Source organism: Vipera ursinii, assembly GCF_947247035.1.
Source record: "Vipera ursinii genome assembly, chromosome: 2".
NCBI lineage: Eukaryota > Metazoa > Chordata > Lepidosauria > Squamata > Viperidae > Vipera > Vipera ursinii.
In genome coordinates, this window is record NC_139513.1 from 218,569,587 (window position 1) to 218,595,308 (window position 25,722).

Sequence of the window (25,722 nt, forward strand, 5' to 3'; positions counted from 1 at the left end):
GTGCCTGCAAAGTTGTATCAAGACCTGCTAAGCATCTTTTGTGAAGGAGTTTAGGAGAAGAAGAATAAATGCCTGTATGGTTTTATCTTTTAAGAAATAATTTCTGAAAGGATTGAGATGAAGCAAATTAAAAGTTTGTCAGGAAAAGAGATTGATATAATATAAAAACAAACTGTTTGACTGATCTCTCTTGTACTCTATTTTAAAACAATGTGTCAGCGTACATAAGAGCCATTTCCCCCCTTCCTAGTTTTTCAGTCACCAAGGCCACCAGAGGACATGGTGACAATATAGTGTTTCATTCAAAGAAATGCAGCATATGGAGGCCCTTTTAAAAGCAGTTTCAGGGCAGGGTAAGGAAAAAAGTAAAAGATAGATGAAGCCTTGTTCAACTTAGTGTACATATTTGATTGCTTTTTTGTAAAACAAAAAAACACCAAACCACTATTCTGTGGAAGTTTGGAATTGAAATGCATAAATAGGAACTTAGGAGTAAGGATTTCAGGAGTTGAAGGAGGGGCGAGAGGAAGAGAGACAGAGAGAGATGCTGACTCACTTTCTGATTTGTTCTATCAAAAGTTAAAAATAAGTTCTGTTGGTATATCCTGTATACAGGATGAGGAACCAACAGATGTGGCAGCAGGAGGAACAGATAAGCTCTGAAATAATCATGAAATTTGACACTGAGTGTATTAATTATGCATATAAACAATTGATTCCAAGAACAGGATGTTTGTCACTTCGGTCTAGTTACTATATATTCAAGACACACTGCCGTTTTTGTCTATAATAATATCACATTCCATTCTTGATCTTTGGAACAGTTTCTTCAGCACCCTCTTAAATGTCCAGAATGTCTAAAATAGGCCATGATCATTTTCATCACTGACACAATAACATGCATCCAGAAAGTGTCATTTTATAAAACTAGTTGCTGGAGCAGTAGTTTGTCTTGCAAAGCAACCCTTTAGTTAGAGATTGAACTTGGCTTCCTTTGTAATTATACTGTAGTTGTTTTTTGGAAATGCTGCATGTGACATTGGTACAAACAGTACTGATAGCTTAATCTTTCTGTTTTACTAATATATATATATATATGAAAACTTAGATTAACCAGGCAACTTGGAATGTAAGAAAAGAACATGGTAACAAGTATGATATAAAGGTGAATAGTGGAATTCAGAAGAAGGTACTCTGATTTTCTGGAGTAGAGCTGATGAATAAATGCATGGAAGTAAAGACTCAGGTTTGAACGAAAAGGCTAAAATATAAGTTAGAAGGTATATATTTGTCACATCTGGGTTGTTTGGGTGTGAATAAAAGTATGAATGGATAGATTTATAATAGATCCATATTAAGCTTTAGTGAATGGTGATAATAGTAGAATGAGGAGTGAGTTTGGGGGTGAACAGCACAACATTATGAATGAATGTGATCTAGGAGAAAAAAATTATTGGATGACATAAACAAATGAGTGGGATTGGGCCCTTTGGAAGACCCCAAATAAATGAGAATGATGATTCGTGAGTATGAGGTTAGTTGAAATTATTTTTGTTTCAGATACACAATTTAAGCATAAATCTATTCATACCTACTGATGGTAAATGAGTAATATAAACATACAATAGATTTGATTGTCATGTTTGAAAATGAAGTAAAGTGTAGAAGGATGATGGGAGGTTCACACTTAGTGAAAGTAAAACATATGTGGGAAGACAGATCCTTATGAAAATATAAGACATAATTCTCAATCAAATGAATAAAAAGTAGATACAAAAAAGTTATAGCTGTTTAAAACAGAACAAAAAGACTAGTGTCATAAATTACCACAAACGTGTGTTGGTAAAATATGAAAAAAAAATCCATGGTTGAACAAAAAAGCGTAGGATGTTACTGCAAAAAGTGAGTGTAAGAGAAAGATACTATATGTTTTGTATAGAGAGAAAAAGAATGCAAAAATATTCAAGGGTATGAAGACTAAAATGAAGCGTTTGGCAGGGTGAATGGATTTAAAAATAAATGTAATGAAATGATTTGTGATGGAAAAGAATGTTGGAAGGAATATTTTAGAAGCTTCTATGGGAATGGTAAAAATATTTCAAAAAAGAATTGAAATGGATGCAAGTAGTGAAAAAATGTTGAAAAGTAAATCATAAATTACTGTTAAATTTTAAAAATGTTAAAATACAGATGTGGCTTGCTCATGGAGTCGGTATGGGATTCATTAATATGCGCATAAAGACTGCATCTTTGCCTGAAGATTGGAGAATGATTTCCTTCACAGAGAAGAAAGTAGTAATAGCAAGTAGTGAATGCAAGAAGTACAAGGAGTTATTTCCTTAAGTATTCATGGGAAGATGTTGGGATGTATGGTGAAGCTTATGCCAAACTGAAGGTGCTAGACCAGAGGTTTATTTTTCTTTATCGCTTTATTGACAATGTATATCGGTGCGAAAGTTTACTGTGTACAGTGAAAGTATATAATACAGCAAATAAGCTTGAATTTTGCAAGAATGTGGTTTAAAAGTTCACTGTTGAATGTGAAACAAATAGTATATGATAGAAGAATGTATGAAAAGAGATGAAATGTTTGGCAAATGGCTCAATATTATGCAGGCAATAAGAGAAATATGTGTAGTGTTGTCTTTATTGTTTAATAAAAATATGAATAAATGTGTAAAAATTAGTTCTGGCAGTAGAAGTGTTTTGAGAACTGAATGCCTCTGGACTTTTATTGGTGAATGAAAATTATTTGCAACGAATACTAGATTGTATGATAAGAAAAGTACAGATCTGAAAATGAATCAAAGTAATTGTGTTCTATAATGAAAATGGAGTGAATGAATAAAAGTTATATGTTATGGGCAAAAACTAAAACAACCCAATGAACTAGTTATTTGGTAGAATGTTGATTAAAGTTGGACAAAAGATGGAGAAAATTAAGCCAAACTAAGTTGGTAGAATGTATTCATTTGAAGAATGACTATTGAAAAAAGTGAAAATTGTTGCACATAAGAGCATGTTTCTGCTTACTCAATTTACTAGTTGGTTTACTTATTTGTATCCCACCTTTATTATCTTTAGAAATAACTCAAGACGGTGAACTTATCCAACACACCTTCCTCCTCCTGTTTTTCCCACAACACCAATCATGTGAGGTGGGTTGGGCTGAGAGAGAGTAACTAGCCCGAAGTCATTCATCTGGCTAAGGCATAGAGTAGTTTAGAAATGTGTTTGGTAAAATAATAAAAGATAAGGTCATGGGTAAATGAGTGAAGAAGGAATGTGCACTATACACAGAAAAATATTGGTACCAAAAGTTATGCTTAGATGGTTCTGTCTTATAGAGGAAAGGGTTGAATTGTAAAATAAAAATATTGTTATTGGTTGCAGAGTTAGCTGGATGTTTAGACTAGACATGGCGTTTTTGTCTATCGAATTTTTCTCAAGGATCTGAGAGGCAGATGTTGTTTCCTATATTAAAGATATTGTTGCTGGATGTAAGCTGTTCCAAATGAAACTGCTACTTTTTGCAATTGACTTAATAGTGATTTGTCAGTACTGATGGCATTCAAGTAGTGCTCCAGATGTTTTGTGATTGCACCTAATGCACTATTACTATTGGTAGTATCTTTGCTTTGTTTTGCTATAGTTGTTCTACTTCTGTTTGCAGGTTTTTTTTATTTTGGCAATTTTTTCCCAATTCTTTCTCTTCTATTCTGCTGTCTCCAGATATTGCAATGTCCACTTTCCATATTTTTTTGTCTTTCTTACTGGTATCACCAATTGTTAAGTGTGGGGTGTTGTGTTACAGATGTTTGCCTGCTGGAATTCTAAAATCCTAGACACTTTTATCTTCTTCATTTTTTATTACTTGGTCTATTTTGTAGTCCCACCAGTTTTTGCATACAGGTAAGTGGTATTTCTTGCAAATATTCCAATGCACCATTGTTACTACTTTGTTATGCCTTTATTTTTCATCAGTACATGTGATTTCCTTACAGTGGCTGACTAAGTGGTCTACTGTTTCTTCAGCTTCTTTCCATAAACAGCATTTGCCAATTGTTGCTGTCTTCTCAATTCTGGCTTTTACATTTGTCTTATTACATACATAGGTCTTATTATCTGCTTTGCCTGGGTTTTTTTTAATGTACTGGCCATGTAATACTTGTGAGTTGCCATGTCTTTTTTTTAGTCTTTATTTGATCTTTCTTATAGGACATTTTGGTCTCTCCCCAATTCAGTAAGTCCACCAGGTATACTAGCTTTAATGCATCTTCTTCACTATCCTTCATATATTCTTCCAATACCTCTTTTTCTTCTTCAACCATCTTGGTGTACTTGCAACATTCCATACCCATCTATGCTTCTTAGTAAATTGACAGATATTGAGTCTGTCAGCATCACTGGGTAGATGAAGGGAATGATTCAATGATTTCTTCTGGTCTTCATATTCAGGGCTTCTATTTCATCTTGAGTACAGTTCAAAATTTCAGCTGTGTACCTTATAACTGATATATCCAGGTGTTAATTGACTTGATGATATTTCTTCCACTGAGTTTGAATTTAAGATCTTCTTCACTTGCTTATTTATTCACTTCTAACCTTCATCTAGACTTCAGTGCACTTGATGTTGTCAGCCTGATGGATGCCTAGGTATTTGTATTGATCTTCTTCATCCAGATTTGTGATGTTATTTCCATAGGGCAGCTTGATTCCTTCAGTTTTCACCATTTTCCTCTGTTAGTGGTAAAGATGGTACATTTTTCTAGTCCAAATTCTTTTGTACTATCTTGGCTATAAACGGACAGCTAATCCATTTCAGGTGGTGTTTTTCCACATAGTTTCAGATCATCCATGTAAAGGAGATGGTATAGCCTGGCATATTATTTTATGTTTAATAGCCATGTCCTGAGTTCAGTATCGTTGACAGAGTAATCAGTACTGTGACAAAGAGTTGTGGTGAGACTCTCCATGAAGATTTCTCTCCCGATAGTAACCTGTACAGTCTATCACCAATTGGCCAGCAACTGTGTCTTCTATTGTGCCATTGATCTTTGCACAAAGATTCTGATGTTATTACTGACTCCTATTATTTATAAGTATTTGACTATTCAGTCATATGGCAGGGAGTTGAATTTAATTAATCCAAGCTATGCTCAAGTTAGTCTTCCTTCTTGTAACACTTTACTAAAATCATCTTGACAATTAGAAATTGATCTTTTGCCCCTCTGCTATTTGGGTGGTTTCCTTTCTGCTCAGATAGAAAGAGCTTGTTTTCAGCTAGATGCTTTTGGACTGCATCAGCTTCACATCAGTTAGCAGTTTGAAAGTTGTTGCTAAGCAGGAAATTGTCCTGCCGCTTTGGCTAGATCTCTCATTGTCAGGTAAGTTTTGCCAGATGTTAACCAATCTTCAATTTCATCTCCTTGCAATATATTGTAAAACTGCTTGGCAATGAATGGGTGCAGATCACTCATTTGTTTCAAGCCAAAACCATGTAGCTCATCTTTATCTGGCGCTAACAAATTCTTGATCTTCCTTTTCTCCACCAATTCTGCTATTATTATAAATTTTTCATTTCAACTTTATTTTTCCCCGTTTTCTGCCTTTTTTATCCAAGCTGCATTCTTATTTGATTGTCACATAGTTGTGCCCAGAACTATATTGTTTCTTTGTCGGGTGTTGGCTGTTTCATTGCAGTTTCTACATTGATGGATTGGTAGAAACGTTTCTGAATCGACTGACATTCTCTCTGTAGTGTGCAAATTCAAGCTTAGTATCTACTGATTTTCTGCTTTATTATTTCCAGTGCTTCTTTGGTGTTCCTTATCTCTAAGTGATATTTTATGAACAGGTAGTCTTTCATCTTCGTGTTCTTCGTGTTCTTTTCTTTCCTCTGTTTTAGCTTGATTGCGTCTGATCTTAGTATGCCGATCTTGTTTTCCAACCTGATCTTCCAATTTAAGAATGGGCTATTTGGCTTTTTTTTTCTTGTTTGTTGATTTTGCATCCAAAACTGCAGCTTAGCTGTACATTTAGGTGTGTTTCTTGCAATGAGCTGGTGCTTATATTCAATATTTCAATATTGACATCTTTTAATACTTGTGCTACTATTAGGGGGGTTTTTTGTTACAAGCTTCAAAGCAGGCAGCTTTATTCTGTCATTTTTGTGTATTCTATATCCTCAGTTATTTGTTTCAATTCCACTTTTGTTCAGATAGAGGACTTTGTTCTTTCTGAGAAGAAAGTAGAGTAGAGGGTCCCTGGTTTGGGTATGAGAATGGCTCAATAGCGATGCTGGCTTTTTCTGCTGCTGACAGATCTACATTAATCTGCTATCCTCTGTTCTGTAACTTCTGATTTTGGATGCTACTCTTTCCAGAATTGGTGCATTCTTTTCATATCTCCTTTCCTCATTAGACTTGATTTATCAAGTCTTTGTATATTTTCAACAGATATACTGTTGAAGTAGTCCGGGAGCTGTTGGCTCTAATTGCTCAAATAGTGTCCTGAGTCCTCTAGTCCACTTGACACCACATGTACAGGATCTCCAAAATCTAGTATAGTCCTTGTTGATCCAGGCGATGACCAATCTTCTATAGGTTTCTATATGTTACATCTTACCATATTATTTACAGGAGACACTGTCTTCATCTGGCTCCCCTGATGAGTCCTGTCCAGTGTGGTTGAACCTCTGACACAGCTCTCATGATCTTCAGTCCAAGCAAACTTACAACTATGTCAGTGTAGTGTTTCATTGGGAGCTGGCTTATTATTGTTGCTTTAAAACATGTATGCCACTTGAGTCTCAACAATTCTTAGCGACTTACAACAATCAGAGAATTTACAATAAAATCAGTAAAACATAAGATATGAAGAAAAAGTGGCAAGTGTGATAGGCCAGATTGAGTGAAGTGGGATCTCACTCTCCTTTGCCAAAGACTGAGTGAAGAGACAGGTATTCACAGATCTCCTTAACAAGATGAAAGAAGAATTAATAGATGGAGAGGAAGGGGGAAACTATTGTAAGCTGTGATTGAGTTTTAATTGATTGAATTTTATGATGTCCTCAGACCTAGGACAGAAGTTAAAAGAATAAAAGGCAATGTATAAATCAGTGTATGGATGTGGTGTAAGCAAAGATAGCTTGCAAGGATAGAAAGTTATGGAAAATATTGAATGTTCATATAAACTAAATATTTTCTGTTGTACTCTCAATTTATTTTGTTTTATTCTTGTTTCCCTTATCCTTTGCTTTGTGTAATGTTATGTATTAGCATAATGGGCAAATAAGTGTGTGTGTGTGTGTGTGTGTGTGTGTGTGTGTGTATGTATAAAATGTAAAGATAATGGACAAATTTCAACTTCTATTAGAATTAAAAATGCAAAATAATGACAGCAACAGTATATCTTGATTATAACCTTTTAGTTTAATAATGGCTTACTTTTGATCCAGGCATCAATGCATGCTGCATCTGTTCTTAAGGCATATACTATTCTTAAAGCATATAAGAAACAGGCATTGTCTCAGATATGACTTGGGGCTAGCATCATTTATCAGTGGCTGAAAAGAATCTGCAAGTTAAACAATAGCATGTCATTAATTTTCCTCAATAACTTTACAGATAACATTCTCCCAATTTCTTATTAACAGCTTATTACATGTTTCACAAAACTGTTAAAATTTGTTACTAAAATAGTAGCAAAAATCAGAAGATTTATTTAACCTGAAAAAATATTAGAGCCATTCTGTTAAGTTGGTCTTCTTAACTGGGCATTAATTCTGAAAATAGGACTGAGTGGTGTTGTCTAATTTCTGTAAGACTTCTAGACTAGAAATATTTTAAGTCCGCTTTACATTATATTTGCCACGAAGTACTAATAAAAAAAAAATCCCCAGGTCAAAAAAATCAAACATTGTCTTAAAACAACTAATTTAATGCTACTCTTTGTGCTTCTGTCTCTCCTGCATGAGATCTATTCCTGCAGAAGACAACACAATTTTTATGTTTGGTCTATTAGTGGCCAAGAGAAATATTTAGCCCTTGAAGGCCATAGTAATCATAAGAATTACAATTAGCAGAATATGTGTGGATCACTTGGTGGTGGGAAGCTGCTGTTGCATCTTTATGGCAAATGTTATATGCATATAGATGCAACAAGACAAATAATAATTTCTTAACGTAATTGTATGCATACCAGTTATATTATGTACTTAAGGGACTACAGGGTCATAAAAAAAATGTAGTGCAGAACATGAATCTCAATCATTTAATCTGAATATTTATCTATCTCAGCAACTATTTTACATTTTAAAGCAATATTTGTTTCCTCTATAAGTGTATAAACCTAATTATAATACAAAGGCTAATGCTGTGTATTTTTTAACCTAATCAATATACAGCTAGATGGAGGCTTGTAAAAATCTTGTGGATTTGCATAACAATAACTTACGAGAGTGGTACCATTCCCCAAAGATTCATAAATAACACTGATAAATACTTTGTGTGGACCTTTTTAACACAATTAGAATACGCTGGGCAGTTTGAAATACTTAGGCAAATGTTAAAGTTGTCAAGTTATGTTGCAACAAGAATCCTGTTTGTTGCTGATTACAATTCATTTTCATGGAATAGTCTCCCCCATAAAGGAAAAGAATAAAACAACATTGTTTCTCTATACCTGCATATGAAATGTGAACGCTGTTATTAAGAGAAGCTCGTGCTGATAGGAATAATATTCTACTCTGCAAGCATCCAGTGTTGTGTTAAATGGCAGAAAGCAGCCTATACTAAGCACTTACTCATTTGCAACAGCTAGTTTTAGGATTAAATTGATAGAGCAATCAGTCACTGTATAATATTCTATTTGCACGTTGAAGTTAAAAAGTGCTATTAGAATGATTGTTCAAACATGAGGTTGGGTGGCTTTCATATATTCAGATATTCATTCAACATTTTAAATGTTTTTCTGCTTTTTTTTTCTTTTCCTTTAACAGTCCTGGTACCTGGGCTAGCTTGGTCCCCTTTCAAGTATCAAACAGGACATCAATTCTGCCCACAAATGTCCAAAATTATGGTTTGAACATAATTGGAGAGCCTTTTCTTCAAGCAGAAACAAGCAACTGAGGGAGATTGAAACTGAACAAATACTATAAAAGAAAGGAAGATGGGACAAAAAAAAAAGCAAAGAAAAAACTGAAGAAAGAAGAAACATAAACCAGCAATTGCAGCACTTACAATCATTAATTCCCTTAAGATTGACACTGTAATGGCAAAACAACAGCAACGACAAAAAAACGGGATTGGGGGAGAGGATCGATGGTATTTCACTGATGCTTGGAAAGACGCTTCTCCTGAGTAGCCTTTGTTCTATGAAATCCACTGGGAAATAGATGTTCTGTCTCTGACAATATATTTTAACTGACTTTCTAGATGCCTTAATATTTGCATGATAAGCTAGTTTATTGGTTTAGTATTCTTGTTGTTTACGCATGGGATCACTATTCCTAGTTAGCTCTCAAAACAAAGGCTAGGAGGCATCCACAGAACTGCAAGAGAAGAAAGGCCAGAAGCCACTTTTTTCCTTAGCAGTCTGATTTCTAAAAGATTTTTCAAAGAAAAAGAAACAAATTCAGCTTTTAGTTGTCAACCCCAATTTATTTAACTTAGGTCCTTAACCCAGTCTTTTCTTAGTGTGTTATCCAGTTTAAATTTTTTCAGGAAGTCGTTTAAAGAAGCAGGCATTCTATAAAATCAATGCCTTACTTTGGGTAAAAGAAAGTGTTATCGTCTCAAATGACAGTTTGAAAAACCTGAGAAAGACACTAAAATAATTCCCCATGCTAATGAAAACATTAGAGGCAAGTGCAATTGAAAACCTGTATCTAAAGGGGATAATTGTTATAAGTCCTTTAGCCCTTGGACTCTAAATCGAGGGGATTAAAAGACAAGATAAGTTTCAAAAGTATTCGAACAAATGTATTTTTCCCCTCACTTTTGAAAGGGAGGGGTCATTAAAAGGCATTAACTAAATCAAGACAAATCATTTACTTGAGAAAAAGAAATTAATTGAAACACAGCACTTACGTTGATTTAGCTTCTGCCTCCTTTGAGGTATCTTATTTATTTAAAGTTACTGGTTGGATCAAGAACCCATAAATAATGGAAACGGTTCTCTAGGACCTTCATGACAGAGACTGAGAGAGGTAAATCCATGTCACAGGGGCATAGCTTCTGGTTTACAAATGGAAATGATAGGTTGTCAGGTTGTGGGAAGGGGATCTGAAATATTTTTTTTAAAAAATGCACTCTTTAAAAAGCCTAATGACAGGGTGCTGGAAACTTGCATGGTGCTCTCAGAAATTAGCCTTGTTTGACAGATTTCAATTATACACAATATTGTGCATGGGCATTTTGCCTCTATGTCTCTATAAAAAAGAATAATTTAAAACTACTCTATCCAGTAATCCTAATTTGCACGAAGTTATAATGTCCACATAACGTGCCTTGCCTTGAAATCTAAAAAGTGACATCACTACACTTGTTTTGCTGCATTTATTATCATTTTAAATCTGTACCATTTTTATGACAAAATATTTTGTACTCCAGATGGGAAAACAACAACAAAAGTGACATCATGGATTTTTTAAGCAGTTATCTCACATTTATAAAGCATATCATGGCTGTGTATAGTTGCCGCTTAAAAATTGTAATCGACCAGCAATATTTTCAGTATTTTGGTGTTTTTTCTATTAATCTTTCATGTTTTTTCATCTTCCAATTAATATTGGGGGGAGGGGATTCAAATTTATACGACTTATGCAATACCAAGTTTTGCCTATGTAGGTAGTGCTTTTAGCTGTATTGGTTATTATAGGTAAGTACACAGATTTAAAAGACAAAAGATTAATGTATGCTTTTTTGTTCGTTCGTTCGTTCGTTTGTTTGTTTTAATTGACCAAAGTGGGTACTGCTATTTTTGCAGTGTGATGAGGTCCTTTTTGTGTACTAAGAGATGGACAGGGGATTTTTTTAAAAACTACGTACCTATATCTATATATTCTGGGGTGGGTGGGGAGGATTTTTAACACTTAACAGTGTAGCTGTGAAGCAGAGCACCATTGGCTGGGTGAAGGCTACAAAGCAACTCTTCTTCCTACTGTGATGTAAAAACAAAAAACCTAAAAAGGTATTTTCTTTTAAACTTTCCACCTGGGGTGCAAGCTGAAATCATTTCTGGTTTGAAAACAGGCATAATAATAATAATAATAATGAAAAATAAATCAGAATGGATTTTATTGCAGGCAGACCTGATTTGAGAAAGAAATATCTACTTAAAAAATATATCTCAAGACCCACAGAGATCAAAAGCCCTGTAAAATTTTGCAAGTTAGACATCCATCATATAAAAGCCTAGTTTAAGATTTAAAAATCACATAGCATATACTACCAAAACAGTACATGCTATGCGACAAAACATTTTCCAAAGATGCTAATTGTATACTAAATATTGAATTGGATTCAGTATTTGTTTTCTGTGAATGGAGGCATTTCTAGTAGGAATTCCATGATACTGTCTCCTTTGTCCTCTTACAAGAAACGAGATTCTGCCTCCCTTTTCTGCATTCCCCAACATCACTGATTTCCACTGTCAGAGGTCAGGTAGGAATGAAGGACTGGATCAGTCAATGACTAATCTGTCAGTGGATTGTCTTGCTGGATCAGATCCATTCTGTGACCCTTCTCCCATATAGATCTATGCTTCTATATTTCAGTACAAATCGCCAAGCACAAAAATGCACACATACCACGTTTTTGTGGACAACCTGGTTAGATATTAAAATTAGTAATATAGAAAACTGTCGGATCTGATGGCTTAATTATAAAGGTTTTCTTCTCTGGATAAAGGGTGATTCTATGGGATCACAGCCCCCTTGCACAAAGCTAGCACTATTAAATTGTTAATTTCCACACTGTATTTCTAGTACTGACAAGAACACAAGAGTAGTCAGTCTTATTTTTACGTTTTTACGAAGACTAGCTCTTTTCTAAATAACTAGTTGTAAAGCTTAGATTAGGTAAAAATGAAAATGATTTAGTCTTACAATCTATTTTTTTTTTTTAAAAAATAACACTTTATGTAGACATGGTATATTTGTCTGCATTCTAATTGAGAGAATGCCCATCAGTTGTATTATGCACAGCAGTGAAAGAACAACCAACCAACCAACATAATCCCATGCTGTCTCCAAGATAGAAATGAATGTAAGTACGTGTCCAATGTTAGTATTCATAACTGGCATGGATGTCGGTATTTTGTCCTTGGAGTCTGTACTGAAAATACAAACTAAAACCCAAGCAAGTGCTCAGTCTCTTTATAAACTAACACACAATTTTTATTTGCCTTTAGTTTCAGGAAACATAAATTGATAGGCAATTCACACACCTTTATAACTTCATGTGAACGTTCACTTTTTCTCAGAGCAGTATTTCAGAACACTTCAACCAACTAGAAATAAGCAGTGCTTAGGGTTGCCATAAAATAATAAAAATAATCCCGATCTTCTGTTTTGACCATGGCCTTTTGTGCTAGGTGCAATATTTCAATCAAATTTCCACCTGCATTGCCACTGAATTAGTTGGTATTTTACTAGTTGCAGCCTTCTTTAAAATGGTGCTGAGAACTATTGATGCTGAAAGAGAATCAGATTCCCTTTAAGCTTTGACCCATGCCAATAAATGCCTTTTTTGAGAAAGTTGCTTCTGTAAAGTCTAAGGGCAGTTGTATGGCTTTAGGATTGTTGGTAAGGTTTGTATTTAGCTAAAGTAAGAATGAAACCAACTATATGTTAGCTCTTTTTCTGAGCCCCTTTGTAAGTGAATTAATTCACTAAATATATGGCTGTTAGGAAGAACTGAAATGTACAAACACTGAGAATTGGTGGCCCACAAAATGATGCACTGTTCTTTCAGTTTATCTTTTAATGAGGAACAGGTTCATTAAAAAATGGCTGGAGTGCAGCAGCCATTTATCCAGAAATAATTTATTTCATTTGGAATACTGAAACCAAGAGGAACTCAGACTTTAAAGTGCAATAGTATAATGGACAAGCAGAATTTGACAGAGAACAGTTGCAACTCAATTTCATAATAATCCTGACCTAATGAATACACCAATCAAATGGATGGGTTTTTGTTTTTTCATAAAAGGAAAATATTTATAAAAGGCTATCTCGCTATTTTAGATCCACTTTCTTGACACTGAATTACTCGATCATTTGGACCATAATTCTGACAAAATTTTCAGGATAATGCTCTCTGTGGGTTTTTCTGCCCCTTTTTGTAATCAAAAGATCTATTGTATCCACATCTACACTTCTCTCAGAGCTGAGAATTCCAGTGCAGAACGAAGTGTTACAAACTCCGAATCTAATCTAACCTGCTCCTTGATCAGGAAGTCTATTCTGACAAAATCAAGTCACCCCGTTCTATGTGCACTGTTCTGCCTTTTTTCAATTGCTTTGCAGCCTTTACCTCTTGGCAGTGTCACTGAAGTGTATTTTCCCCTAGAATGAATGAACAGTTGAGGCTTGACTAAGGAAAAAAAGGCAGTGAAGGAGACTGTACATAGACATGGCAAAATATTAAATATAGCAATATAGTTGTGTGTTCAGGTGGGCAGCTCCATTTATAATATGTGAATGAACCTGTGAAGCTGCAATGAAAAGAAGAACAGAGGATCTTCTTAATGAACCCACCTAGCGTGTAGACAGTAATTTGTACACTGTATAGTTTTGTTAAGATTTTTTTTTAAAGCACCCTCGTTTGTAAAGCTAATTTTTAGCAATTATAATGGAAATGTATGTCATTTCCACTTCTAACGTAAACAAGAATCTTCCTTGTTTGGAAACTGGACTCGGGTTAAAACTCTCCAGTTTCTTAATTTATGTATTAAAACAAACAAAAAATAAATCTGTCCATGTTACGAGATATTTCACTATGCTTGAAAAGCATAGGTTACTGATCCTTTTAAAAGAAATTGTAAATGGAGAAAAGTTATATTTTATGAAGGTTATTTTGTTGTATTTAGTATTGGAAAGTTGGGTTTTGGAGCATTTCAGAATGTTGGAAGCACCACTGTCTTTTTTTATTAGTATATATGGCCTTTAGCAAAAATGTTGTGATTGTTACATGATGGTATTTAAGAGCAGGTTCACAGAGCATCCGGGAGAGAATTTCAGTGAAAGAAAAATGAAAACAGTACTTATGTCTCATATAGCAGTGTCCTCAGGGAGCAAAATTTTGGATTTGCAATTAAGAGCTTCGTAAGGACTTACTGAATGAGATTGCACAAGGATATGCTGAGCTCTGTCAACAGTGTGTGTCCTGTATCTAAGTCATCCTAAATTTTCTATACTGTGTGAGATTGTGAAGGCTGCATCCCACATTTGATGTACAGTATTCACCCTTGACAAAAAAAAAAAATCTCTACACACGTGCTGGCAGTAATGCCTCCAGCATGACATTGATTCTAGTTTACATGTTCCTGCCAAGGTCTTTTGTTAACATTTGCCAGCTGCATGCTTCCTAGGCTTTTATTTTCTTATTGGGTTTCTATAAAAGATGCTAAATGAAAAACAATGCAGGCAAATAATGTTGAACAGAGAAAGCTCAAAATTGAATGTCCTACTCCATGCGGAAGGAGCTGAAACCTGCCTCCTTCATATTTGCACTTTCTGAGAGTTCCCCTGTTTTTTTTCTATCTCCTCAAAATGTTGTGGGTGTGTTGGAGCCCCACAGTCAGAGGATAACACGGACCACTGGGTTTGCCCTTTGACCCAGCACAATGACCCTTGCATCAGCCAAACCTATTGCCATGACAACTCTTGTACTGTTTCCATGCCACAGCTCTATTCGTCACATTTGTTAATAGCAAAGGGGACAAAGCAGGAGATGGTCAATTTATACATTTTTGTTGCAATTTTTTTCCCTCGATGGTTGTAAGTAGTTTTTTTATATATATAATAAAAGGGTTCACTAGTTATTACTCCTTAGGATTATCTGTGTGTTGCAATTAAAATGTATGTTGACTTTGTGAAAGGAGCTTCAGTGGCACTCGCCACACCCCCCCCACGCTCATTCAGGCCTCCGTTGCGTTTAGTGCTCAAAATCTTTCCAAGAAGACCCAAAACAAACGCAGCAAGCAAAAAGCGACGGACGGCAGTGAGAGCCAGTGCCACTGAATCCAGTCTTTGTATTACTGTATTTTTGACAGAATGGTTTTGAAAACTGTGCTACAGGGACTGATGTGGCAAAATGTGTATCTATATGCAGAAGGACTTTTTTAAAAATAAAAAAAGAAGTATGGCTTATTATGCATTCTTCATAGAGGGCATTGAAGTTGCATGGACTCATGAAAAGTTGATGCAAAATGAGAGAGAGAGAGAGACAAAAAAACCAGCAAAAAATGTTTACCAAAAAGAAAAAAAAAGTGAGAGAAATTTTTAAAAAAATGACCAGTGCCTGTTCAGTTTCACAGTCTCTGTTGAGTTCAGTTGTAAATATGTTTCAGATAACATCTACTTCAAAAAAAATTAAAATAGAAAACTACACCATTGTAGAATGTGAGGGGTGACACCTTCCCAGGCTTAGACTTCTCAAGAGCTACATTAGATTGTCTTCATCAAGCTGTTAATTTGTGCTTATATCATATAGGACTTTAGTGAACTGGGAAGAAGCACCCCAATCTCAACGATAATTCTCTAAGAACAATTTTTGTAGGGCTGTGTGTTTCTTTAGATACATTTAGTGCAACTGTAGGTGACAAGTAGTCAGTTATTGCTTGCTAGCTACACACCAGGGTTGATCCATTTTAAAACTTCTGGCATGGTCTGCCCTTCTCCACTTCTCCCCAGAGCCGGAGGTCCCCAATACGTTAGATGTACTTCCGTTGGTTTTGTTTTTAAACGCATGCAGAAGTTTGGTGTAATGATAAATTTACCCATAGGATGCATATATACTCTGCAGTTTTCACTTTTACAAAATTGGGACCTCCGGCCACCAGACTGACTTTGGGCCCAGACGGTTTGCAAGAAGAGGTTCTGGGGAGAAGAACTGTGCTTATTTGCAGGAGAGACATGTTCTTTGGAGTACTTTTCATTAGGTTACAAAGCTCAGCTGCCACAAGTTTTAAACTGGTGTAAATCAAGCTTGAGTTAATGTGATTTACTGTTATATCCAGCCTATACTGCTAGCAGCTGCTCATACTGCAGTCAATTACTGGAAGCAGATATATTTCCTATGCAAAACTGTTTAAACAATAAAATGAGCTATGCTACAGCCCTCTGGTCACTTGTGTTTTCTTTTCTCTCTTTAAGAGTAATAGGTTAGCAATATTTTGGAAATGTTCTTGATTTGCTGGTTTCTCAGAGCACACAGTAAGTCTTTTCAGTCTTCTGTTCCTTTTGCTTGAGGTTTAAATGAGCTCTATACGTTCATGTATCTAGCATTTAATACACAGTTTAAGCTGGAGAAATAAAATAGAAAATTCCTAAAACGAAGCAAATCTTTCATTTTTATCCTTATTTGATAACAACTGCTAATGTTTACCTCTAAACTGTATTACAGGAAGATTTTTTAAAATTAGAACCTTGACTTGATCTGATGTCTACTTTATTAGGTCTCTTGACTGGAGCATTTATTCTTTGCCTATGTCTTTTTTGTTCTACAATTCCTGATAGGTTTTAAAAATATTCACCTAGCCAATGTATACCAGGACTGCAATAATTCAATGTGTGCTAGTTTGTGGCAAGCCCATTATGGATAGTTGCCTTCATTTTGATTACTAGATCAGGTCTTTGGGGGGGGGAAATAGGATGGCCTCTTGATTACAATCAACAAATGCAAAAATTCCAGCATTTTGTCATTATCTAGTAGTCATTTAAGGGACGCGGTAGCTCATTGGGTTAAGACGCTGAGCTTGTCGATCTGAAGGTCGGCAGTTTGGCGGGTCGAATCCCGAGTGCCGTGTAGCAGAGTGAGCACCTGTTACTCGTCCCAGCTTCTGCCAACCTAGCAGTTCGAAAGCACGTAAAAATGCAAGTAGAAAAATAGGGACCACTACGGTGGGAAGGTAACAGCGTTCTGTGCGCCTTTGGCGTCTAGTCATGCCGGCCACATGACCACGGAGACGTCCTCGGACAAGCGCTGGCTCTTTGGCTTTGAAACGGAGATGAGCACCGGCCCCTAGAGTCGGAAACGACTAGCACGCATGTGCGGGGGAACCTTTACCTTTACCTAGTAGTCATTTGGATTTTTGCAATATAGATTTTGTAACACTACTTTCACCCTCAGTCTATATACAGTAACATTTAGATTTTCTTAGGAAAAGTTTGAAAATGGGATCGCCCAAACATTGGGGTATGGGACTCATTTCAAAGGGCAGGACCAGCAATAAAGGAGGCATTCCACCTAAGTCAAATTAGTGCTGCTTCAAAGAAAAGACCTGGGAGCCAATGAAACCTTCAGGGGTAGGCAACCTCGGCTCTTTTATGACTCGTGGACTTCAACTCCCAGAATTCCTGAGCCAGCTGGCTCAGGAATTCTGGGAGTTGAAGTCCACGAGTCATAAAAGAGCCGAGGTTGCCTACCCCTGGGATAAACAGAAATAACAGGAGACCCGCACTCTGATAACACCTGTGCTATCTGGTTTCTCCAGCTGGTTACCGACTTCTTGATTTGCAATCAAAAACTTACGAGAAGCCAATGCAGCGTGTGAAGTAGTTTTGTAACATGGGCAAATGATAATCGTTATCTCACTTGGCCCCAAATTAGATGCACCTTTCTCTGTTCCTATTTCAATGGTCAGGCAATGAATCAGAATAGAGCTGGAAGAAAGTTTGGAGGTCTTCTAGTCCACACCCCTGTTCAAGCCATACCATTTCAGACAAGTGACTGTCCAGTCTCCTCTTAAAATCCTCTATCGATGACACACCTAGAACTTCTGACAGCAAGCACTGATTAATTGTCCTCACTGTTAGGAAGTTTCTCCTTAATTTCAAGCTGCTTCTCTCCTTGATTAGTTTCCAACCGTTGTTTTCTTGTCCTGCCTTCTGGTGCTTTGGAAAATAAGTTGACCCCCTCCTCTTTGTGGCAGCCTCTCAAATATTGAATACTGCTATCATGTTCCTCTATCCTTTTCTCTAGACTAGCCAAACCCAAATCCTGCAGCCTGTTCTTCATATGTTTTGTCTCCAGGCCTTTAATCATCTTAGTTGCTCTTCTTTACACTTTTTTTCCCAAAGTGTCAGCATCTTTTTTGAATGTAACCAAAACTGGATGCACTATTCCAGGTGTGGCCTTACTAAGGCTTTATAAATCGGTACTAATACTTCACGTGATTTTGATTCTGTGCCTCTTTTTATACAACCAAGGATTGTATTTGGCTGCTGCCGCACACTACAGGCTCATGTGTAAGTGATCTTTAAGAAGAATGACAGGACAAATACATTAGCAGCGTTACCTTCTTTATTAATGATCTTGCACCTTAAATATTGCCATCATCTCTAATCCAGTGTGTGTATAAAAGAAAATTAAAGTAGAAATGCAGCCTTTATGAGTCACTTAACTTGTATATTGGACTAATTAATTGACTTTGATAGCCTGCTTTAAAGTTTAATATACTGAAGCTCCTTTGGTAATTAGATGTAGAAAAGTAAAAATTATACCTCCATTAGGTTATGTTTTTGTTGTTACAAATTATCTTATATTTCCATTAATTGAAAGAGATCTATATTGTCACTTCAGTAGGATGCAATTTATCCACATGTACTTGATTTACTAATTGTTAAGTGGAAAATGGTAATCAATTAAAAAGTCCTTGAATTGGTTCACAGCTGCACTTAAAGTCACTGCTAAAATAAAGATACTGTTGTTCTGCAAGATTTTGGCCAGAAGGCCAAGCCTGCAGTCTTTAAACTTTGGCTTTTTCTCCGGGCTTGGTGCCAATTCATATACTTTTTGATTTTCCAGAGCACAAGGCCTCTCTTAGAGGTTTAGATTTAAAATAGTTTTCCAGCTGGAGAACTGCAAGAGTTTAACCCTGTGTGTGAGTTAGTCTGGGCTATGAAAGTGGGAACTGCCTTGCTTAGTTAGCATTTATCATAGAGATCTATCCCCTTTAAAAATTCTCAGGGGAGCTTAAATACATTCAAAATATTGAAATATCTCCAGTAATTTAATTGTATATATTTCTAATCAGGAGTCACTCCCATTCTGATCAATGGAACTTTTGCACACTTTATCAGTAGAAGCAACACAAAAGTTGTAGAAAACCCAAAACAGCAGTCATCTTGATAACAATGAAATCATATGTCATGTAAATATCCCTGACATGAGTGGCTGTGTGCCACTACCTTTGTGAAGGACGTTTTATCTTTGGGATAAACTACAGAAATAAATTTCCTCCTTAGTAGGTCCTTAATAGATGTGACCAATTGGAGATATTTGTGTTAAAAACCCAGAAACTGATCGATGTTCATATGTTTTCATAGTTTATTCAGTGGTAAAAATGAAATCAAAATGAGCAAGCCTGTTAATTGAAAGAACTCTTTAAAAAAAATCCTCTTATCAATACAACCATTTCCCCATGGCTTATCTGTAAAAAGGCTATATCTAAGGAATAATTAAAAGAGGTGGTGTGTTAAATTTTCTTTCCACTTTAATTTTAATCATCTGGGATTCAGATGACCCAGTTGAAAGGAATTAAAATCAGCATGAATTGTTTGATTGATTAAGAGGTTCTAAAATATCTGAGTGAATTAAACATAGACAAGTTTTTCTGGAGGAAAACTCAATCCAGCAGTAGACTGGATCAGATGTAGATAATATATGCAAGTTGGTCTATGATTAACGTTGCAAGCGTCAATGCTTGTAAAACTGTCATATTGCAAGCTGGGACCCAGCTGTGTCTCCCAAAAAGGCATCAGGGGAGGGTGTTTTTCTTGCCCCTCCCTTGCTGGATATAGCTTATTACTAATTTTATAAAGCTGAAACCAAAAATATCTAGAGGGGTGAACAGGGCACTCTGAACTGAGACATTATTTTTATTGTTGTTACTGTTATATTACGGTTTTCGCATAGCCAGCCAGATGTTCAAATGTTGGCACTTCTGTCCACCTACCACATCCTTCCCAAGGGCCTGGACTAGGCAGATCTTTTTTTGATGAGTGTGACTTTTCAAAATATCCAGAATATTTTAAATAATAATCCCAAAGAGTTTTTTTTAAAAAGCCATCACCCAATGCTTTTCTCTCCCCCTCATTATATATTATATACACTATATTCATTTAGAAATTGTATTTCCTGGAGTTCAACATAAAATAAAAATGCACTCATTGTGATTGGATGTGATTTGTTAAATTATCACTGTATGGCTCTGGATGAGATGCACAAAAGCTTGTCCTGTTCAGCATTTCTTATTAGACGTAGATGTGGATATAGATGTGAAGTTTTAAAAAGAAGAAAAAAATTAACAAACGTGAATACAACATAAAGAAGAAAGTAAAGGGAGCAAGAAGAAAAACCAGAGCAAAAGAACAAAAGGAAAAAACAAAAAACAGAAGCTGACTTTCTTTGCAGCAAATACAGGTATGATTACAAAAATATTTTCTGCTCTATGGATACAAAAAAAAGTTCTATTTTTTCTATTATCAAATGTTTTCTAATCATCAAAACCACAAATTAAAAGTTCATTGTTTCTCTTTCAAACAAAAAAATTGATAAGGGATTTCCAGTCAGCAATGAACATAGAAATTGTCTTTTTTTCTAATTAAGGAAGTCATTTTAGCCATCTCTACAAGCTCCATCCAGTTTCACCAACAATTCTGCCATTCTGGGTAGTGCCAAATCTTTCCACTTTGGTGCGTATAAACTTGCTAGTTATCATATATAAAATATTTTGGACCTTTCTGATAATTGTACAAAAAAAAGAACATTGCCAAGTATGTCTTTCTATTGGCTGATTGTCTCTTGGTTTTATTTTACAGTACCCTTGAAAGAGTTCTGATATATTACAATAAGCTATCCATTTCTGTTTACTTACAATTTGTCTGCTATAAAATACTGCTTCTGCTGAAAGCCACAAAAATGTTTTTGGACCCAGTCTATATATTTATTCCATATTCTCAGAATGGTACATCTAACATAATGATTTTTAAAATCTACATTAGCCTTAGTTTTATCATTACACAAATATCCATGCCACCCAAATCTCAAATCATGTCCTAATTCCAATAGCCTTGTATTTCACAACAATACCCACCCCTTCACCAAAACAAACTGCAAAATAAAATTTCAAATCAAGTAGATCCAATCCTCTTTCCTTTGCATTTTGTAATGCTTTATATTTAACTCATGAGTTTTTCCTTTGCCCCATAAATTTAGATAATCTTTCTGTCCTTGGTTAAATTTATTTATTTATTTATTTATTTATTTAATTAGATTTCTATACCGCCCTATTCCCGAAGGACTCAGGGCGATTTACAGGGCAGCATAAAATACAATATAAAAGATAATATAAAATTAAAATAAATTAAATTAATTAAGCCCAACAATTAAAACAATATTTAAAAAGCTAAAACCCCTTCAGTCCAGGCCTGATAAATCGAAAAGCCAGGTTTCAGGTCCCGGCGAAATGAACGCAGATCGGGGGCAGTCCGGAGTTCCACAGGTAAATCATTCCAAAGGACAGGCGCGCCCACAGAGAATGCCCTCCCTCTGGGGATTACCCGCCGGCACTCCCTAACCGGCAGCACCCTAAGGAGTGATGCATCCGTTATCAAAACAGATACTATCTGAAATAAAAATAACATTCTAGGTAAACATCTTAATTATGGAAGTTATCCCTAGCAATGATAATTGTACTTTGTCCTATATTCGCGTGAAATCTTTCTTTTTTTACATTTCATGTCTTAACATAATTATTTTCAAATTAACATACAATTTATATTTTCAGAGTGATACCCAAATATTTAACTGCTCAATCTTAATTATTATTCACTAGTTCCATTTGATCTTATATTTTCATATTTTCATAAATCTTTTGATAGCATTTAAATCTCCATTAACAAATATTTGTGCTTTTTGTGAAATATAAAATAATTCTACTCATTTTATAAAATTCTCTCCAAAGTTCAAATCTTCCAAAACTTTAAACAGAAAATTCCAGTTCAAATTGTCACAAGCTTTCTCTGCATCTTAAAAAAATATCAACGTGGCTTGTTTTTCATTATGTTGTGCCAACTATTACAAAATTCCAACACAGTTGTAACATTATCTTCAAGTAACTTTTAGGAAGAAAATATCTATTGATCCTCATGTATAAATTCTTGCAAAATTATTTTTAGTCTTTTAGGTAAAACCATTGTAAAAAATTTATGATTCCTATTCAATAATGATAATGTTCTGTAGTTTCTTGTTAAAGTCAAATCCTGTCCCTTTTTAGGTATTGTTATATTAGTCTCTAGTCTGGAAGAAACTTGAAGTGCCACAAATATTATTCAACATAGACATAATATTTTCTGCGCAGGCATCAATCTGGACTTCATATTCTGCACTGGTTGGAATTTAACAGGGAGGTCATTTAATATTCTTCCTAAATATCTGTGGTTACATGATCTGATTCATAAGATGCAAAAAGTACATCAGCTAAAACTGAAAGAAATATAAACTCCAGATAATATCTCCAGTTCCAAGAGCAATGGTGGGTCTGAAAGCAACCCCTTTCCCAGATTTTGCACATGTTTCACAGTACATAGTGCTGAGGAATTATTGGGAATCTCACTTTTGATAAATTATTACCTATATAACGGTATTGGGGAGGGCATTGTTTATTATCTCTGTACTAACTGAAAGCATTTATTTCAAACATTCACTGCTGCAATTAGATCTGATGAAATGAATTATAGAACTAATCTGTGTATGGATGACACCCAGCTTCAAAGCTTTGGGTGATCTGTTAGCTGCCAGAAAAATATGACTAATGCATTTGCCTAGTGGTATAATTTCAGCCTTACAAATCAGGCATCTGTATTTTAGCAGGTGGGTAAAAATAAACCCACTCAAATATAAAACTTTTATAGAGCACAACAGAAGACATTCTAAACTTAGCAATTAGGAAGACATAAACAATCCAACCCCCTAAACAAACAAAATTTCAAACTTGAAGAAAATATAAATTTTTGCTAAATCTTTATTGCAGTGGATCATCCTTCCAGATAAATAGATTTTGATGTAGATTTTTCAGTTAATTTCAGAAAACATCAAGTTGAAAGGAATAATGGCCAAAACTTTCATTTTCAGTGATTATCCACACCAATTTTAGGATAATAATGCAAACTTATCACAAAATCGATTTGAACAGGAAGAATGTAGTTTAGTCAGTTTTCAAATATTGATAAGGCGAGACTAACTGTACAGCCTATTGAACTGTAGGTCCAGTATAACTGCTGTTCTTATCCATTATCATTAATTAAAATTTTAAATTCATATATGGAATAGGTTTATGCCCTTTGCCCACAGTTTCTGAAACCCCAAGAAAAACTGTAGAAGGAAAAAAGTATATTGTGGGTGAGTGGATGTATATGCACCCTACACACATCTATATTTACTGATTTACTGATTTCCAGCACCAATAATATACCAAATATTTACAGGATGTCATTACCTTTGCAAATAGAAAAATTTTAAGTACTTAAGGTGCTCTTAATACAATTGGCCACAACTAAAAAAAATCTCAGTATTTATTGAAAGTGTTTGAATAGCTCTTGTTGAATCAGAGATCTGAATAATGAGTTAATTAATGTAAGAAGCAAAATGCCTTTTGTGTGTATCTGATTAATGCACGATCAAAAATGTGGCATAAATAAGATGCAGTCAACTCTATATAGGAGGTCGAACAATAATAAAATTGTCAGTTCATATTAAATGTAATATAAAGTTCCTTAGGTTGAAATAAATAGCCTGCTCTAAATGTGTGAATGATTCTTGAATTAAATAAAACAACAGAATGGATTCATGAGCTAAAATTGTTCGTACATACAGTAATGCTCATTATTATCCAACATTTATCAACTAGGTGCAGCCAACAAACACATCTGCTTTTAATATACTGTAGGACTATTATTTTAACTCTTTCTTTTCCTCTGTACATTCCCTTTTATCAACCTCTCTTGAAAGCAACTAGATGAATTTGAATGAAACTCCCATTTGATTCTCCAAATGGAAATCAAAAGAAAGGAGAAATTTCCCCCTAGCAGAGCAAGCAGCCTCAAATGGAGGAGCATTCATAAAGGAATTTGGACATTCCAATGTTTCTTTTAGTAAGGGAATGTAGCCGACACTACATTATCAAGGAATTTAGAAAACTGAATGAATGAATGAATAATCTTGACACTCAAGGCCTATTATAGTACATTTCCTTTCAGCTGATAATGGTGTAATGCTGGTAGTATCTTGATTGCCTTCCTGCCATTTCAGCCAAGATAGAAATGAAGCCCATGCTCCGAATGGGTTTGCAGGGCTCCATAACTAACCTCCTGGGAACACATGTCGATGTTATAAACCTTCTTCCAAGTCCATCTGACGTGGCTTGGCACAGCTGGTGATGTATATTCAGAGAACGGCAGGAGCCAAGTGAAGATGGAGATTGAATTCACACCTCATCACATCCCATATAAAGGGCACAGTTTCAAGGGCAGAGTTTTAGGTGAATGAATGGAACAGCAGTTGGCAAAGGGCCCCGTGCTCGCCTCGCCATTCACTCTGAATGCAGCTGCTACCCCCAGCTTTTCACAGTTGTTTTTTTTAATTACTAAAATGCATGACTCCTACTAAATGGGGAAGGGGGGGAACCCATCCGTATGTTCTTAAAGTTATATTTTAATCTTTCAAATTGGCCCCTTTGTTTCTCTTAGTATGGGCTGCTTCCAAAATTATCCATATTGGTGGTCTGCACCAATATTGGACATACTGTATTAATGAAGAGAGAAGGCGTCTAGAGGGAAAGTCATAAATTTGACAAACAAGAGGGCTACAGGATTTGTGTTTTTTCCTAATGTGGCTGAATTCCCTATTGGCCCCGAGATGGTGGCTGAAGAATGGCCAGAAGGTAATTTAAACAAGAATATCTGAAGGGAAACGGGGGTGTTGGTGGTGGAAATAGCCCAAGTACAAATAGCTTATGTTTGTTTTTCCCTACCATAACTTATTTTTCCCCCAAGGTCTAATGGAATTGTGAACATTTTTTATTTTAGGGTTCAGCTGCCCTCTCCAATCAGATGCCCTTCGGAAGGCTTCCGATGCTTTAATCTTCTAGAGTTTTGCAAAATCTCCTGCACTTGATAGCATTCTGGCTATTCTTGTCTTATCTATACTGTCTAAACAATCCATATACCTTGTCATATGCAAGTCTCCCTAATATATTTTAGAAAATGCAACACTAAAGAAGGCCATTTTGTTTCTATTATTCTCAAATATATATATTCCTTTTTGGCTTCAGAATTATGCACCGGTTTTTGAATAAAATTCAGTTGTTGTTGTTAGCTGCAAAGTTGTGTCCGACCCATCGCGACCCTATGGACAACGTTCCTCCAGGCCTTCTTGTCCTCTACCATCTTCTGGAGTCCATTTAAGCTCACGCCTACTGCTTCAGTGACTCCAT

At 35.5% G+C, this 25,722-nt stretch overlaps 1 protein-coding gene across 6 annotated transcripts in view; it reads left to right on the plus strand.

Annotated features, from left to right (window-relative positions):
• NFIB (nuclear factor I B) overlaps positions 1-16,343 on the plus strand; it is a 205,850-nt gene extending 189,507 nt beyond the window's left edge. For 5 of the 6 annotated variants that reach the window (XM_083351460.1, XM_083351458.1, XM_083351459.1 and 2 more), the window contains one exon: positions 9,002-16,343. In XM_083351460.1, coding sequence (XP_083207586.1) covers positions 9,002-9,019 — 18 coding nt within the window. In that variant the 3' untranslated portion in view covers positions 9,020-16,343. The remainder of the gene's footprint in view (positions 1-9,001) is intronic. The other variant, XR_014491057.1, reaches the window with a different exon arrangement.
• The last annotated feature ends 9,379 nt before the right edge of the window (positions 16,344-25,722 follow it).